This window comes from Oncorhynchus masou, chromosome 24 (assembly GCF_036934945.1).
Source record: "Oncorhynchus masou masou isolate Uvic2021 chromosome 24, UVic_Omas_1.1, whole genome shotgun sequence".
In the NCBI taxonomy this organism is placed as follows: domain Eukaryota; kingdom Metazoa; phylum Chordata; class Actinopteri; order Salmoniformes; family Salmonidae; genus Oncorhynchus; species Oncorhynchus masou.
In genome coordinates this window covers 102,737,180-102,755,795 of record NC_088235.1, presented here as the reverse complement: position 1 = coordinate 102,755,795, position 18,616 = coordinate 102,737,180, and the positions used below count along the sequence as shown (strand labels likewise).

Here is an 18,616-nt window from a genome sequence, read left to right as displayed (position 1 = left end):
AGGGGCAGAACGACAGATTTTCACCTTGTCATTTCGGGGGATCCAATCTTGCAACCTTACAGTTAACTAGTCCAACGCTCTAACCACCTGCCTCTCATTGCACTCCACGAGGAGACTGCCTGTTACGCGAATGCAGTAGAATCCAAGGTAAGTTGCTAGCTAGCTTTAAACTTAACTTATAAAAAACAATCAATCAATCATAATCACTAGTTAACTACACATGGTTGATGATATTACTCATTTATCTAGCGTGTCCTGCGTTGCATATAATCGATGCAACGCTGGGGGATGATTTAACAAAAGCGCATTTGCGAAAAAAAGCACAATCGTTGGACGACTGTACCTAACCATACACACCAATGCCTTTCTTAAAATCAATACACAGAAGTATATATTTTTCAATGTGCAAATTTAGCTAAAAGAAATCCAGGTTAGCAGGAAATATTAACCAGGTGAAATTGTGTCATTTCTCTTGCGTTCATTGCACACAGAGTCAGGGAATATGCAACAGTTTGGGCAGCCTGGCTCATTGCGTACTAATTTGCCAGAATTTTACGTAATTATGACATAATATTGAAGGTTGTGCAATGTAACAAGTATATTTAGACTTAGGGATGCCACACGTTAGATAAAATACCAAACGGTTCCGTATTTCACTGAAATAATAAACGCTTAGTTTACGAAAGGATAGTTTCCGGATTCGACCATATTAATGACCAAAGGCTCGTATTTCTGTGTGTTATGTTATAATTAAGTCTATGATTTGATAGAGCAGTCTGACTGAGCGATGGTAGGCAGCAGCAGGCTCGTAAGCATTCATTCAAACAGCACTTTCGTGCGTTTTGCCAGCAGCAAGCACAGCGCTGTTTATGACTTCAAGACTATCAACCTAATGGCTGGTGTAACCGATGTGAAATGGCTAGCTAGTTAGCTGGGTGTGCGCTAATAGCGTTTCAAACGTCACTCGCTCTGAGACTTGGAGTAGATATTCCCCTTGCTCTGAAGGGCCGAAGCTTTTGTGGAGCAATGGGTAACGCTGCTTCAAGTGTGGCTGTTGTCGATGTGTTCCTGGTTCGAGCCCAGGTAGGGGCAAGGAGAGGGACGGAAGCTATACTGTTACACTGGCAATACTATAGTGCCTATAAGAACATCCAATAGTCAAAGTTACATGAAATACAAATGGTATAGAGAGAAATAGTCCTATAAATACTATATTAACTACAACCTAAAACCTATTACCTTGGAATATTGAAGTCTCATGTTAAAAGGAACCACCAACTTTCATATGTTCTCATGTTCTGAGCAAGGAACTCAAATGTGAGCTTTTTTGAGTTGGAAACTGCTATACTCTGTGTTACTTCAGCTCACCCTTCCTCCTGGAGTGCCCAGCTATCCAAGGGTGGAATGCACCCACAACACCCTCATCAACGCCTTATTAGGTATGTCTCCCTTTGAGTGTGCTCTGGGTTGCCAACTTCCCTTGTTCCCTGCCCAAGAGGTTGAAGTAGCGGTGCCCTCACTCCAGGACCACATGCGCCGTTGTCATCGCACCTGGAGAAGAGCCCGGGCTGCCCTTCTTCGTGCCTCCGCCAGGACCCAATCCAAGGCTAACCGTCATCGTGCTGCAGCTCCAGTTTACACTCCATGGCTTTCTTCGAAGGACTTGCCTCTGAAAGTGGTTTCGAAAAACTCGGTCCCCGATTCATTGGTTCCTTCGAGATTGATCGTTTCATAAACCCCTCTGCTGTTCATCTAAACCTCCCTGACTCGCTCAAAATTCAACCCACCTTCCATGTATCATTGATCAAACCAGTCTGCTCCAGTTCCTTGTCCCCTCCTGAAGCTCCCCCCCCTCATCTCATCGACGACCATCCTGCCTATACGGTCGGGCGGCTTTTGGAAGTGCGCCATTGGGGCCATGGTTGGCAGTATCTGGTGGACTGGGAAGGATACGGGCCTGAGGAGTGTAGCTGGGTGCCCCATCATCACATTCTGGATCCCTCCCTCTTACAGTATTTTTACACCTCTCACACAGACAAGCTGGATCGTGCGCCAGGTGGCGTCCGTAGTCACATCTGCTCCCACTACGCCCCCTGGTGTTCATCCGGTGTTGTCCTGACCTGCAGTTCTCCGCCTGTATACAGTCTCTCTCTCTCTCTTGGTGTGATTGTGTGGTTGGAGACAGGTGTACTGGAGTCAGAGCAGATCCCTACCAGCTGCAAATCGTCCCACAATCAAGACCTCTACATATACTCATCCCTGCCACCTCCACTCTGCCAGATCGTAAACTCTGCTCAGTCAGTCGTTATCCTAGCCTTATGTCAGTTCTCAAGATCTTATTGCCCTGCTGTGCTTGTTTCCCTGCCTTACACCTCTTTGTCCTCTCGTTGCAGTTACCGCTCTGTCTATGGCTCCTGTACCACATCTCACCACCTAACCACCTTGCTCTGGACTTCACTCACCACCACCACCTTGGATTCCCCTCAGGACCTGTTTACCATGTTCACTCAGTCAACTTCAACCTCACTCTACAACTTCGCCGTTTTCTGCAACTCATCTGAGCTACCCCAGTTCTGCACTCCATATCTTTCTGTGTACAATAAACATTTTGGTTCATTCATCCCCTCTTCCGCACCTGAGTCCGCTCTTGGGTTCCCTGTGTTCTCTACACGTAACAATAAAAGCTTAAATAAATCACTCTACTATTATTCTGACATTTCACATTCTTAAAATAAAGTGGTGATCCTAACTGACCTAAGACAGGGAATTTTTACTAGGATTAAATGTCAGGATTTGTAAAAAACTGAGTTTAAAATGTATTTGGCACAGCAGAGCAGCCCCAAAACACAACCAAACCTCCATATTTCACTGTAGGTACGGTGTTCTTTTATTTGAAAGCTTAATTTTTACCTCTGAACATAGAGCCGATGTGACTTGCCAAAAAGCTCCAGTTTTGACTCATCTGTCCAAATGACATTCTCCCAGAGGATTGTGGCTTGACAATGTGCCTTTTAGCAAATTCCAGTCTGGCTTTTTTATGTTTTTCTTTCAAAAGTGGCGTCCTCCTGGGTCTTCTTCCATGGAGCCCACTGTCGCTTTCTTTCAAAAGTGGAGTCCTCCTGGGTCTTCTTCCATGGAGCCCACTGTCGCTTTCTTTCAAAAGTGGAGTCCTCCTGGGTCTTCTTCCATGGAGCCCACTGTCGCTTTCTTTCAAAAGTGGCGTCCTCCTGGGTCTTCTTCCATGGAGACCACTGTCGCTTTCTTTCAAAGTAAAGTCCTCCTGGGTCTTCCATGGAGACCACTGTCGCTTTCTTTCAAAAGTGGAGTCCTCCTGGGTCTTCTTCCATGGAGCCCACTGTCGCTTTCTTTCAAAAGTGGCGTCCCCCTGGGTCTTCTTCCATGGAGCCCACTGTCGCTTTCTTTCAAAAGTGGAGTCCTCCTGGGTCTTCTTCCATGGAGACCACTGTCGCTTTCTTTCAAAAGTGGCGTCCCCCTGAGTCTTCTTCCATGGAGCCCACTGTCGCTTTCTTTCAAATGTGGCGTCCCCTGGGTCTTCTTCCATGGAGCCCACTGTTGCTTTCTTTCAAAAGTAAAGTCCTCCTGGGTCTTCCATGGAGACCACTGTCGCTTTCTTTCAAAAGTAAAGTCCTCCTGGGTCTTCTTCCATGGAGCCCACTGTCGCTTTCTTTCAAAAGTGGTGTCCTCCTGGGTCTTCTTCCATGGAGACCACTGTCGCTTTCTTTCAAAAGTAAAGTCCTCCTGGGTCTTCCATGGAGACCACTGTCGCTTTCTTTCAAAAGTGGCGTCCCCCTGGGTCTTCTTCCATGGAGCCCACTGTCGCTTTCTTTCAAAAGTGGCGTCCTCCTGGGTCTTCTTCCATGGAGACCACTGTCGCTTTCTTTCAAAAGTAAAGTCCTCCTGGGTCTTCCATGGAGACCACTGTCGCTTTCTTTCAAAAGTGGAGTCCTCCTGGGTCTTCTTCCATGGAGCCCACTGTCGCTTTCTTTCAAAAGTGGAGTCCTCCTGGGTCTTCTTCCATGGAGCCCACTGTCGCTTTCTTTCAAAAGTCCTCCTGGGTCTTCTTCCATGGAGCCCACTGTCGCTTTCTTTCAAAAGTAAAGTCCCCCTGGGTCTTCTTCCATGGAGCCCACTGTCATGGCTTTCTTTCAAAAGTGGCGTCCCCCTGGGTCTTCTTCCATGGAGCCCACTGTGCTTTCTTTCAAAGTAAAGTCCTCCTGGGTCTTCCATGGAGCCCACTGTCGCTTTCTTTCAAAAGTGGCGTCTCCCCTGGGTCTTCTTCCATGGAGCCCACTGTCGCTTTCTTTCAAAAGTGGAGTCCTCCTGGGTCTTCTTCCATGGAGCCCACTGTCGCTTTCTTTCAAAAGTGGCGTCCCCCTGGGTCTTCTTCCATGGAGACCACTGTCGCTTTCTTTCAAAAGTAAAGTCCTCCTGGGTCTTCCATGGAGACCACTGTCGCTTTCTTTCAAAAGTGGAGTCCCCCTGGGTCTTCTTCCATGGAGCCCACTGTCGCTTTCTTTCAAAAGTGGCGTCCTCCTGGGTCTTCTTCCATGGAGCCCACTGTCAGCTTTCTTTCAAAAGTGGCGTCCCCCTGGGTCTTCTTCCATGGAGCCCACTGTACCAAACAGCTTTCTTTCAAAAGTAAAGTCCTCCTGGGTCTTCTTCCATGGAGCCCACTGTCGCTTTCTTTCAAAGTGGCGTCCCCCTGGTCTTCTTCCATGGAGCCCACTGTCGCTTTCTTTCAAAGTGACTACGTCCCCCTGGTCTTCTTCCATGGAGCCCACTGTCACTTTCTTTCAAAAGTGGCGTCCTCCTGGGTCTTCTTCCATGGAGCCCACTGTACTTTCTTTCAAAAGTGGCGTCCCCCTGGGTCTTCTTCCATGGAGCCCACTGTACCAAACAGCTTTCTTTCAAAAGTAAAGTCCTCCTGGGTCTTCCATGGAGCCCACTGTCGCTTTCTTTCAAAAGTGTGACCACAATAATACCAAACAGCTCAGTGACTACGTCCTCCTGAGTCTTCTTCCATGGAGCCCACTGTCGCTTTCTTTCAAAAGTGGTGTCCTCCTGGGTCTTCTTCCATGGAGACCACTGTCGCTCAGACAGCATTGGATGGTGCGATCAGCTTGGAGTTCAACTTGTATCTCTTTGGCAGTTATCCTTGGTTCTTTTTCTACCATTCACACTATCCTTCTGTTCAAGCTGGGGTCGATTTTCCTCTTGTTGCTGCGCCCATGGAGGTTGGCTACAGATCCATGGACCTTAAACTTCTTAATAATATTTGCAACTGTTGTCACAGGAACATCAAGCTGCTTGGAGGTGGTCTTGTAGCCTTGACCTTTACCATGCTTGTCTATTATTTTCTTTCTGATCTCCTCAGACAAATCTCTCCTCAGCTTTCTCTGGTCCATGTTCAGTGTGGTGCACACAATGATACCAAACAGCACAGTGACTACTTTACTCTGGTCCATGTTCAGTGTGGTGCACACCATGATACCAAACAGCACAGTGACTACTTTACTCTGGTCCATGGTCAGTGTGGTGAACACAATGATACCAAACAGCTCAGTGACTACTTTACTCTGGTCCATGTTCAGTGTGGTGACCACAATGATACCAAACAGCACAGTGACTACTTTACTCTGGTCCATGGTCAGTGTGGTGAACACAATGATACCAAACAGCTCAGTGACTACTTTACTCTGGTCCATGTTCAGTGTGGTGAACACAATGATACCAAACAGCACAGTGACTACTTTACTCTGGTCCATGGTCAGTGTGGTGCACACAATGATACCAAACAGCTCAGTGACTACTTTACTCTGGTCCATGTTCAGTGTGGTGCACACAATGATACCAAACAGCTCAGTGACTACTTTACTCTGGTCCATGTTCAGTGTGGTGACCACAATGATACCAAACAGCTCAGTGACTACTTTACTCTGGTCCATGTTCAGTGTGGTGACCACAATGATACCAAACAGCACAGTGACTACTTTACTCTGGTCCATGGTCAGTGTGGTGCACACAATGATACCAAACAGCTCAGTGACTACTTTACTCTGGTCCATGTTCAGTGTGGTGCACACAATGATACCAAACAGCTCAGTGACTACTTTACTCTGGTCCATGTTCAGTGTGGTGACCACAATGATACCAAACAGCTCAGTGACTACTTTACTCTGGTCCATGTTCAGTGTGGTGACCACAATGATACCAAACAGCACAGTGACTACTTTACTCTGGTCCATGTTCAGTGTGGTGCACACAATGATACCAAACAGCACAGTGACTACTTTACTCTGGTCCATGTTCAGTATGGTGAACACAATGATACCAAACAGCACAGTGACTACTTTACTCTGGTCCATGTTCAGTATGGTGAACACAATGATACCAAACAGCACAGTGACTACTTTACTCTGGTCCATGGTCAGTGTGGTGCACACAATGATACCAAACAGCACAGTGACTACTTTACTCTGGTCCATGGTCAGTATGGTGACCACAATGATACCAAACAGCTCAGTGACTACTTTACTCTGGTCCATGTTCAGTGTGGTGAACACAATGATACCAAACAGCTCAGTGACTACTTTACTCTGGTCCATGGTCAGTGTGGTGCACACAATGATACCAAACAGCACAGTGACTACTTTACTCTGGTCCATGGTCAGTGTGGTGCACACAATGATACCAAACAGCACAGTGACTACTTTACTCTGGTCCATGTTCAGTATGGTGAACACAATGATACCAAACAGCACAGTGACTACTTTACTCTGGTCCATGGTCAGTGTGGTGCACACAATGATACCAAACAGCACAGTGACTACTTTACTCTGGTCCATGTTCAGTGTGGTGAACACAATGATACCAAACAGCACAGTGACTACTTTACTCTGGTCCATGTTCAGTGTGGTGCACACAATGATACCAAACAGCACAGTGACTACTTTACTCTGGTCCATGTTCAGTATGGTGCAACACAATGATACCAAACAGCACAGTGACTACTTTACTCTGGTCCATGGTCAGTGTGGTGAACACAATGATACCAAACAGCTCAGTGACTACTTTACTCTGGTCCATGTTCAGTGTGGTGACCACAATGATACCAAACAGCACAGTGACTACTTTACTCTGGTCCATGTTCAGTATGGTGACCACAATGATACCAAACAGCTCAGTGACTACTTTACTCTGGTCCATGTTCAGTGTGGTGACCACAATGATACCAAACAGCACAGTGACTACTTTACTCTGGTCCATGTTCAGTGTGGTGCACACAATGATACCAAACAGCACAGTGACTACTTTACTCTGGTCCATGTTCAGTGTGGTGAACACAATGATACCAAACAGCACAGTGACTACTTTACTCCATTTAAATAGGCGGAATGACTGATTACAAGATTGTAGACGTGTGATACTAATTAAACACACAAATTAGTTTGAAATATCACTATTATCCAAGTATTTATTATATTTTCTAAGGGGTACCAACAGTCCAGGCAAATTTTAGAATATCTTTGTAGAAAAGCAATAATTCCTCTCTTTTCACAGCTTCTTTGCTTTATTCTATGACATACAGTGGGGCAAAAAAGTATTTAGTCAGCCACCAATTGTGCAAGTTCTCCCATTTAAAAAGATGATAGAGGCCTGTAATTTTCATAATAGGTACACTTCAACTATGACAGACAACATTAGAAGAAGAAAAAAATCCAGAAAATCACATTGTACAATTTTTTATGAATTTATTTGCAAATTATGGTGGAAAATAAGTATTTGGTCAATAACAAAAGTTTATCTCATAATTGCCCCCCCAGTTGATTTCTTCAAACCAAGCTGCTTACCTATTGCAGATTCAGTCTTCCCAGCCTGGTGCAGGTCTACAATTTTGTTTCTGGTGTCCTTTGACAGCTCTTTGCTCTTGGCCATAGTGGAGTTTGGAGTGTGACTGAGGTTGTGGACAGGTGTCTTTTATACTGATAACAAGTTCAAACAGGTGCCATTAATACCGGTAACGAGTGGAGGACAGAGGAGCCTCTTAAAGAAGAAGTTACAGGCCAGAAATCTTGCTTGTTTGTAGGTGACCAAATTCTTATTTTCCACCATAATTTGCAAATAAATTAATAAAAAATCCTACAATGTGATTTTCTGGATTTTTTCCCTCATTTTGTCATAGTCATTTTGTCATAGTTGAAGTGTACCTATGATGAAAATTACAGGTAACGTGAGAACGTGCACAATCGGTGGCTGACTAAATACTTTTTTGCCCCACTGTACCAAATGCATGCAAGTATACATTCTAAAAATAGCTTTTAATTTCATCACTTTTCAGGAGGAATGAAGCATTATTTCAATGAGCTGTAACGGTACCAACAATTTTGAGCATGTCTGCATATAGAGAGGAGGAAAAGAGAGCGAGAAATATAGAGGGGGGAGAGAGGGAGACAGAAAGATAAATATAGAGAGAGAATGAGACAGAGAGAAATAGAGAGGGAGAGAGGGAGAGAGAAAAATATAAAGAGAGAGGGAGAGAGAGAAATATAGAGTGAGAATGAGAGAGCGAGAAATATATAATTTATATATAGAAAGAGAGAGAGAATTCCACTCCTCTCTATGAAAGATGCGATCAGTGACAGATAACACTGTACCTCACTCAATACCCAACTAACAGACTCTATAATATACACTCTCACTGACAGGCTAAAACACACACACACACACACACTCTCAATCAGGGGCAGTAATACACCCTACTCAGCTGAACATGGCTCAAGGCTAGGGGAAATATCATCTGTTTATTGCTATTGTGAATGTCTACTCTGTGAGCCTGTGTATGTGGCTCTGTGATGAGAAGCTCAACCTTGCTGGTGATAGCACTTACACACTGAGCAAAAATAGAAATTAAACATGCATCAACTTCAAAGATTTTACGGAGTTACAGTTCATATAAGAAAATCAGTCAATTGAAATAATTTCATTAGTCCCTAATCTATGTATTTCACATGACTGGGAATACAGATATGCATCTGTTGGTCACAAATGCCTTTAAAAAGTTGGGGTGTGGATCAGAAAACCAGTCAGTATCAGGTGTGACCACAATTTGCCTCATGCAGTGTGACACATCTCTTTCGTATAGAGTTGATCAGGCTGTTGATTGTGGCCTGTGGAATGTTGACCCACTCCTATTCAATGGCTATACACATTTTCTGGATATTGGCGGGAACTGGAACACGCTGTCATACACGTCGATCCAGAGCATCCCAAACATGCTCAATGGGTGATATGTCTGGTGAGTATGCAGGCCATGGAGTATATAGCTTCCAGGAATTGTGTACAGATCCTTGCAGCATGGGGTCGTGCATTATTATGATGAAATATGAAGTGATGACGGCAGATGAATGGCACGACAATGGGCCTCAGGATCTCGTCACGGTATCTGTGTGCATTGAAATTGCAATCGATAAAATGTAATTGTGTTCGTTGTCCGTAGTTTATGCCTGCCCATACCATATCCACCGCCACCATAGGGCACTCTGTTCACAATGTTAACATCAGCAAACTGCACGCCCACACAACGCCATACACGGACGTTACTGTTAAAACCGGGATTCATCCATGAAGAGCACACTTCTCCAGTGTGCCAGTGTTCATCGAAGGTGACAATTTGCCCACTGAAGTCGGTTACGACACCAAACTGCAATCAGGTCAAGACCTTGGTGAGGACGACGAGCATGCAGATGAGCTTACTGAGAAGCTTTCTGACAGTTTGTGCAGAAATTCTTCAGATGTGCAAGCCCACAGTTTCATCAGCTGTCCGAGTGGCTGGTCTCAGACGATCGAGCAGGTGAAGAAGCCGGACGAGAAGGTCCTGGGCTTGCGTGGTTACACATGGTCTGCAGTTGTGAGGCTGGTTGGACGTACTGCCAAATTCTCTAAAATGATGTTGGAGGGGGCTTATGGTAGAGAAAGGCAACAGCTCTGTGGACATTCCTGTAGTCAGCATGCCAGTTGCATGCTCCCTCAAAACTTGAGACATCTGTGGCTTTGTTTATTGTGACAAAACTACACATTTTAGATTGGCCATTTATGGTCCCCAGCACAAGGGACACCTGTGTAATGATTGTGCTGTTTAATCAGCATCTTGATATGCCACACCTCTCAGGTGGATGGATTATCACGGCAAAGGAGAAATGCTCACTAACAGGGATGTAAACAAATGTGTGCCCATCGAGGCATGGACTCCACAAGGTGTTGAAAGCGTTCCACTGGGATGCTGGGCCATGTTGACTCCAATGCTTCCCACAGTTGTGTCAAGTTCGCTGGATATCCTTTGGGTGGTGGACCATTAATGGTACACATGGGAAACTGTTGAGCATGAAAATCCCAGCAACTTTACAGTTCTTGACACAAACTGGTGTGCCTGCCACCAACTACCATGCCCCATTCAAAGGCACTTAAATCTTGTGTCTTTCCCATTCACCCTCTGAAAGGCACACATACACAATCCATGTCTCAATTGTCTCAGGGCTTAAAAATCCTTCTTTAACATGTCTCCTCCCTTCATCTACACTGATTGAAGTGCAATTAACAAGTGACATCAATAAGGGATCATAGCTTTCACCTGGAATCACCTGGTCAGTCTATGTTATGGAAAGAGCAGGTGTCCTTAATGTTTTCTACACTCAGTGTACAGTGCCTTGCAAAAGTATTCGGCCCCCTCGAACTTTTCAGGCTTCAAACATAAAGATATAAAACTGTATTTATTTGTGAAGAATCAACAACAAGTGGGACACAATCATGAAAAAAAACTGAAAAATTGGGCGTGCAAAATTATTCAGCCCCTTTACTTTCAGTGCAGCAAACTCTCTCCAGAAGTTCAGTGAGGATCTCTGAATGATCCAATGTTGACCTAAATGACTAATGATGATAAATACAATCCACCTGTGTGTAATCAAGTCTCCGTATAAATGCACCTGCACTGTGATAGTCTCAGAGGTCCGTTAAAAGCGCAGAGAGCATCATGAAGAACAAGGAACACACCAGGTAGGTCCAAGATACTGTTGTGAAGAGGTTTAAAGCCGGATTTGGATATTTAAAAAGATTTCCCAAGCTTTAAACATCCCAAGGAGCACTGTGCAAGCGATAATATTGAAATGGAAGGAGTATCAGACCACTGCAAATCTACCAAGACCTGGCCGTCCCTCTAAACTTTCAGCTCATACAAGGAGAAGACTGATCAGAGATGCAGCCAAGAGGCCCATGATCACTCTGGATGAACTGCAGAGATCTACAGCTGAGGTGGGAGACTCTGTCCATAGGACAACAATCAGTCGTATATTGCACAAATCTGGCCTTTATGGAAGAGTGGCAAGGAAGAAAGCCAGTGGAGGAGGAGCGCATTTCTTAAAGATATCCATAAAAAGTGTCGTTTAAAGTTTGCCACAAGCCACCTGGGAGACACACCAAACATGTGGAAGAAGGTGCTCTGGTCAGATGAAACCAAAATTGAACTTTTTGGCAACAATGCAAAACGTTATGTTTGGCGTAAAAGCAACACAGCTCATCAACCTGAACACACCATCCCCACTGTCAAACATGGTGGTGGCAGCATCATGGTTTGGGCCTGCTTTTCTCCAGCAGGGACAGGGAAGATGGTTAAAATTGATGGGAAGATGGATGGAGCCAAATACAGGACCATTCTGGAAGAAAACCTGATGGAGTCTGCAAAAGACCTGTGACTGGGACGGAGATTTGTCTTCCAACAAGACAATGATCCAAAACATAAAGCAAAATCATACAATGGAATGGTTCAAAAATAAACATATCCAGGTGTTAGAATGGCCAAGTCAAAGTCCAGACCTGAATCCAATCGAGAATCTGTGGAAAGAACTGAAAACTGCTGTTCACAAATGCTCTCCATCCAACCTCACTGAGCTCGAGCTGTTTTGCAAGGAGGAATGGGAAAAAATTTCAGTCTCTCGATGTGCAAAACTGATAGAGACATACCCCAAGCGACTTACAGCTGTAATTGCAGCTTTAAGGTGGCGCTACAAAGTATTAACTTAAGGGGGCTGAATAATTTTGCACGCGCAATTTTTCAGTTTTTGATTTGTTAAAAAGTTTGAAATATCCAATAAATGTCGTTCCACTTCATGATTGAGTCCCACTTGTTGTTGATTCTTCACAAAAAAATACAGTTTTATATCTTTATGTTTGAAGCCTGAAATGTGGCAAAAGGTCGCAAAGTTCAAGGGGGCCGAATACTTTCGCAAGGCACTGTATATACACTACCGGTCAAAAGTTGTAGAACACCTAATCATTCAAGGTTTTTATTTAATTTTTTACTATTTACATTGTAGAATAATAGTGACGACATCAAAACTATGAAATAACACACATGTAATCATGTAGTAACCAAAACCATGTTGAACAAATCAAAATAGGAATCATGTAGTAACCAAAACCATGTTGAACAAATCAAAATATATTTTAAGATCTTCAAAGTAGCCACTTTTTGCCTTCATGACAGCTTTGCACACTCTTGTCATTCTCTCAAACAGCTTCATGAGGAATCGTTTTCCAACAGTCTTGAAGGAGTTCCCACATATGCTGAGCACTTGTTGGCTGCTTTTCCTTCACTCTGCAGTCCAATTCATCCCAAACTATCTCAATTTTGTTGAGGTTTGGGGATTGTGGATGCCAGGTCATCTGATGCAGCACTCCATCACTCTCCTTCTTGGTCAAATAGCCCTTACACAGCCTGGAGGTTGCCGTGGTAGCCATGCTGGTTAAGTGTGCCTTGAATTCTAAATAAATCACAGACAGTGTAACCAGCAAAGCACCCCCACACCATAATTGTTATGGATCTCACTGGAGCTGTGCCATTACGCACACCTGGTCCCCATTTCAGTGATTGTAATTATATAAATGTGCCGCTTGTATTGCGCAGATGACTACGGGTCTCGTCCCGTGTGGTATTATTGTGCTCTTGTGTATTTATTCGATGTACTCCTCGCTCTTTTGTTTGGGTCTCAACCCTGTGTTTTATATACGTGTTTGTTTGGTCTTCGTCTCCGTGCCTTTACATGGCACGCTGTAATTTGAGTAAATAAAAATCCCTATTACGCATTCCTGCGCCTATCTCCCGATCCATTTATACCAACGTGACAATAATAGCTCCTCCTCCATGCTTTACGGTGGGAAATACACATGCGGAGATCATCCGTTCACCCACACAGCGTCTAACAAAGACAAGGCTGTTGGAACCAAAAATAAAAATAAATAAATAAAATAAATAAAACATTTGGACAGATTTCCACTGGTCTAATGTCCATTGCTCGTGTTTCTTGACCCAAGCAAGTCTCTTATTCTGATTGGTGTACTTTTGTTGTGGTTTCTTTGCAGAAATTTGACCATGAAGGCCTGATTCACACAGTCTACTCTGAACAGTTGATGTTGAGATGCATCTGTTACTTGAACTCTGTGAAGCATTTATTTGGCTGCATTTTCTGAGGCTGGTAACTCTAATGAACTTATCCTCTGCGGCAGAGGTAACTCTGGGTCTTCCTTTCCTGTGGCAGTCCTCATGAGAGTCAGTTTCATCATAGCGCTTGATGGTTTTTGTGACTGCACTTGATTGACTGACCTTCATGTCTTAAAGTAATGATGGATTGTCGTTTCTCTGCTTATTTGAGCTCTTTTTGCCATAAAATGGACTAGGTCTTTTACCAAATAGGGCTATCTTCTGTATACCCTCCCTTGTCACAACACAACTGATTGGCTCAGTAAACACATTATTAAAGAAATTCCACAAATGTACTTTTAAGAAGGCACACTTGTTAATTGAAATGTATTCCAGGTGACCACCTCATGAAGCTTGTTGAGAGAATGCCAAGAGTGTGCAAAGCTGTCATTAAGGCAAATGGTGGCTACTTGAAGAATCTCAAATATAAAATAGGTCATCATAAATATTTCACTGTAACGTCTACTACACCTGGGCATATGACTAATACAATTTGATTTGATTTGTTCTAAAATTTTTGACTGGTAATGTATATACTGTATATAGCAAGCTATGCTAATCTTTCCCTTTTGTTTGTGTGTGTGTGTGTGTATTGCAGATATTGAGTAACAAGAAGGGCTTACTGCCGGAGCCCAACTTGGCCCAGCTGCTGAACAGCATGACCAACCCAGCAGCCCTACAGGTCCTCATGAGGCCTTACCACACTGGCAAACGAGGAGGTCAGACACACACACACAGACTGGACTCCCTATTTACAGGACTATTGTAAATTAAATAGAGAAACAACTTACTTTCTAAAGTTTATTGGGTTGTACAGATTAGATTGTTTCATTTTTATCCGTCTCATCCTCTCTGTGCCCCTAGAATGATAGAAATGGCTTTCGATTAGCGTATCCTGTCTTATCAATTCGAAGCACGTTGCTTTTTGATGAATGCTTAATCATTTATTATAATGAACTTGTTCTCAGTCTACATCAGAACAGAGGAGAACAGGCAGGCAGGCAGGCAGGAAGGAGTGAAGGCTGAGGGCTGGCTCTTAAAAGAGGAGCACACACAATTAGACAAAGTCTAAAATTAGCCCCTGATTAAATGTTAAACTTTCTACCTATTCTGGAGGAAGCTACCATTAGCCTTGACGCATACATTTATTATGAGTAGGTTGTGGATGTCTGGAGCTATGACTGAGATTATTATCTGGCTGCTGTGTGCTATGCTCGGTCGCATACAGCCTGGGGAAGTCGAAATGCCAACACAAAGTAAAGAGATATTTTCAATCTATCTAACTTACTTCCATTGTCTCCTAAGAATGGCTGAATATTTTTCCCACATTCCGTTTGTTCATTCATTCATGCACCTTGGTTGGTTGGTCTGTGAGGACACCACAGTTTGATACCCCTGTTATACAATACACTGACCATGCCTGCTTTCTCTCTCTGTCTCCAGGGAAGTTTGGGCGGCCTCTCAGCCTGTCTCCATTCCTCAGACCCCCCCTCACAGCAGCCCTGTTCCAACTGGGGAAGGTACAGCAGGTAAGAATACTGTGCAGTGTGTGGGAGTGGGTGTGTGTACATGACTGGTTCACAGGGAATGGAGAGATGAGTGTGTGTGTGTATCTGTTTGATGACGTGTGTTGCAGCATGTTCTAAATGTGTATACTATTACAGCATGTTCTAAATGTGTGTACTGTTATAGCGTGTTCTAAATGTGTGTACTGTTACATCATCTTCTAAATGTGTGTACTGTTATAGCATGTTCTAAATGTGTGTACTGTTACATCGTGTTCTAAATGTGTGTACTGTTATAGCGTGTTGTAAATGTGTGTACTGTTACAGCGTGTTCTAAATGTGTGTACTGTTACATCATGTTCTAAATGTGTGTACTGTTACAGCGTGTTCTAAATGTGTGTACTGTTACAGCGTGTTCTAAATGTGTGTACTGTTACATCCTGTTCTAAATGTGTGTACTGTTACATTGTGTTCTAAATGTGTGTACTGCTACAGCCTGTTCTAAATGTGTGTTCTGTTACAGCGTGTTCTAAATGTGTGTAGTGTTACATCGTGTTCTAAATGTGTGTACTGTTACATCGTGTTCTAAATGTGTGTACTGTTACAGCGTGTTCTAAATGTGTGTACTGTTACAGCGTGTTCTAAATGTCTGTGTACTGTTACAGCGTCTTCTAAATATGTGTGTACTGTTACTGTGTGTTCTAAATGTGTGTGTACTGTTACATCGTGTTCTAAATGTGTGTACTGTTACATCGTGTTCTAAATGTGTGTACTGTTACATCGTGTTCTAAATGTGTGTACTGTTACATCGTGTTCTAAATGTGTGTACTGTTACATCATGTTCTAAATGTGTGTACTTTTACAGCGTGTACTATTACAGTGTTCTAAATTGTTCTAAATGTGTGTACTGTTACATCGTGTTCTAAATGTGTGTACTGTTACATCGTGTTCTAAATGTGTGTACTGTTACATCATGTTCTAAATGTGTGTACTGTTACAGCGTGTTCTAAATGTGTGTACTGTTACATCCTGTTCTAAATGTGTGTACTGTTACATCGTGTTCTAAATGTGTGTACTGTTACAGCGTGTTCTAAATGTGTGTACTGTTACAGCGTGTTCTAAATGTGTGTACTGTTACAGCATGTTCTAAATGTGTGTACTGTTACAGCGTGTTCTAAATGTGTGTACTGTTACAGCGTGTTCTAAATGTTACATCGTGTTCTAAATGTGTGTAGTGTTACATCGTGTTCTAAATGTGTGTACTGTTACATCGTGTTCTAAATGTGTGTACTGTTACATCGTGTTCTAAATGTGTGTACTGTTACATCGTGTTCTAAATGTGTGTACTGCTACAGCGTGTTCTAAATGTGTGTACTGTTACAGTGTGTTCTAAATGTGTGTACTGTTACATCGTGTTCTAAATGTGTGTACTGTTACATTGTGTTCTAAATGTGTGTACTGTTACATCATGTTCTAAATGTGTGTACTGTTACATCGTGTTCTAAATGTGTGTACTGTTACATTGTGTTCTAAATGTGTGTACTGCTACAGCGTGTTCTAAATGTGTGTACTGTTACAGCGTGTTCTAAATGTGTGTACTGTTACAGCGTGTTCTAAATGTGTGTACTGTTACAGCATGTTCTAAATGTGTGTACTATTACAGCGTGTTCTAAATGTGTGTACTGTTACAGCGTGTTCTAAATGTTACATCGTGTTCTAAATGTGTGTACTGTTACATCGTGTTCTAAATGTGTGTACTGTTACATCGTGTTCTAAATGTGTGTACTGTTACATCGTGTTCTAAATGTGTGTACTGTTACATCGTGTTCTAAATGTGTGTACTGTTACAGCGTGTTCTAAATGTGTGTACTGTTACAGCGTGTTCTAAATGTGTGTACTGTTACATCGTGTTCTAAATGTGTGTACTGTTACATTGTGTTCTAAATGTGTGTACTGTTACATCATGTTTTAAATGTGTGTACTGTTACATCGTGTTCTAAATGTGTGTACTGTTACATTGTGTTCTAAATGTGTGTACTGCTACAGCGTGTTCTAAATGTGTGTACTGCTACAGCGTGTTCTAAATGTGTGTACTGTTACATCGTGTTCTAAATGTGTGTACTGTTACATCGTGTTCTAAATGTGTGTACTGTTACAGCGTGTTCTAAATGTGTGTACTGTTACAGCGTGTTCTAAATGTGTGTACTGTTACAGCGTGTTCTAAATGTGTGTACTATTACAGTGTCTTCTAAATATGTGTGTACTGTTACTGTGTGTTCTAAATGTGTGTGTACTGTTACATCGTGTTCTACATGTGTGTACTGTTACAGCGTGTTCTAAATGTGTGTACTGTTACATCGTGTTCTAAATGTGTGTACTGTTACATCGTGTTCTAAATGTGTGTACTGTTACAGCGTGTTCTAAATGTGTGTACTGTTACATCCTGTTCTAAATGTGTGTACTGTTACATTGTGTTCTAAATGTGTGTACTGCTACAGCGTGTTCTAAATGTGTGTACTGTTACAGCGTGTTCTAAATGTGTGTACTGTTACAGCGTGTTCTAAATGTTACATCGTGTTCTAAATGTGTGTAGTGTTACATCGTGTTCTAAATGTGTGTACTGTTACATCGTGTTCTAAATGTGTGTACTGTTACATCGTGTTCTAAATGTGTGTACTGTTACAGCGTGTTCTAAATGTGTGTACTGTTACAGCGTGTTCTAAATGTGTGTACTGTTACAGCGTGTTCTAAATGTGTGTACTGTTACAGCGTGTTCTAAATGTGTGTACTGTTACAGCGTGTTCTAAATGTGTGTACTGTTACAGCGTCTTCTAAATATGTGTGTACTGTTACTGTGTGTTCTAAATGTGTGTACTGTTATAGCGTGTTCTAAATCTGTGTGTCCTTTTACAGCGTGTTCTAAATGTCTGTGTACTGTTACAGCGTCTTCTAAATGTCTGTGTACTGTTACAGCGTCTTCTAAATATGTGTGTACTGTGTCTTTCCCAGAGTTCCATGTTGGGGAACGGTCTGGTGCTTCAGAATCTATTGCACATGCAGCTGGCCCAGCAGCAGCTCCTGCACATCAAAGACAAGCACATGAGCAATGTGAGGCATGCCAACTGTGTGTGTGTGTGTGTGTGTGTGTGTGTGTGCGCGTGCGTCCCACAAGGAAAGATGCTTTTTTTAGGCTTAGGGGCTAGGTTTAGAGTTGGGGTTAGAATTTCAGTTAGGGTTAGGATTAATAAGAGTTAAGATTTGGGTTAGGCGTTCGGGAAAATAGGATTTTGAATGGGAGTCAATTGTTTGATCCCCACAAGGATAGTAATGTGTGTGTGCTTGAGCCTGTGTGTGTTGGGTTTTCGGTTGGCTGTTTCTGTCACTCATTCCTAATGAAGTGTAACAACATTAGGAAAGCTCTACTCTGCACAGCTAATGGGTTCTGTGCAGAAATTATAGGGGTAAAAAATGATTCTCACAATATTGAAACTTCTGTTCCCGAATGGTCATGTGAGGTATAGCAATATACAAATGTATTACATTACTCTGGGTGTCTGTGTAT

The 18,616-nt window shown here is 42.9% G+C and overlaps 1 protein-coding gene across 1 annotated transcript in view; it reads left to right on the top strand.

The window, feature by feature from the left end:
• The window catches only part of raver2 (ribonucleoprotein, PTB-binding 2), a 154,136-nt gene that overhangs the window by 91,342 nt on the left and 44,178 nt on the right, over positions 1-18,616 (top strand). Inside the window, exons 5-7 of the mRNA XM_064932990.1 lie at positions 14,148-14,268; positions 14,993-15,078; positions 18,064-18,162. Coding sequence (XP_064789062.1) covers positions 14,148-14,268; positions 14,993-15,078; positions 18,064-18,162 — 306 coding nt within the window. The remainder of the gene's footprint in view (positions 1-14,147; positions 14,269-14,992; positions 15,079-18,063; positions 18,163-18,616) is intronic.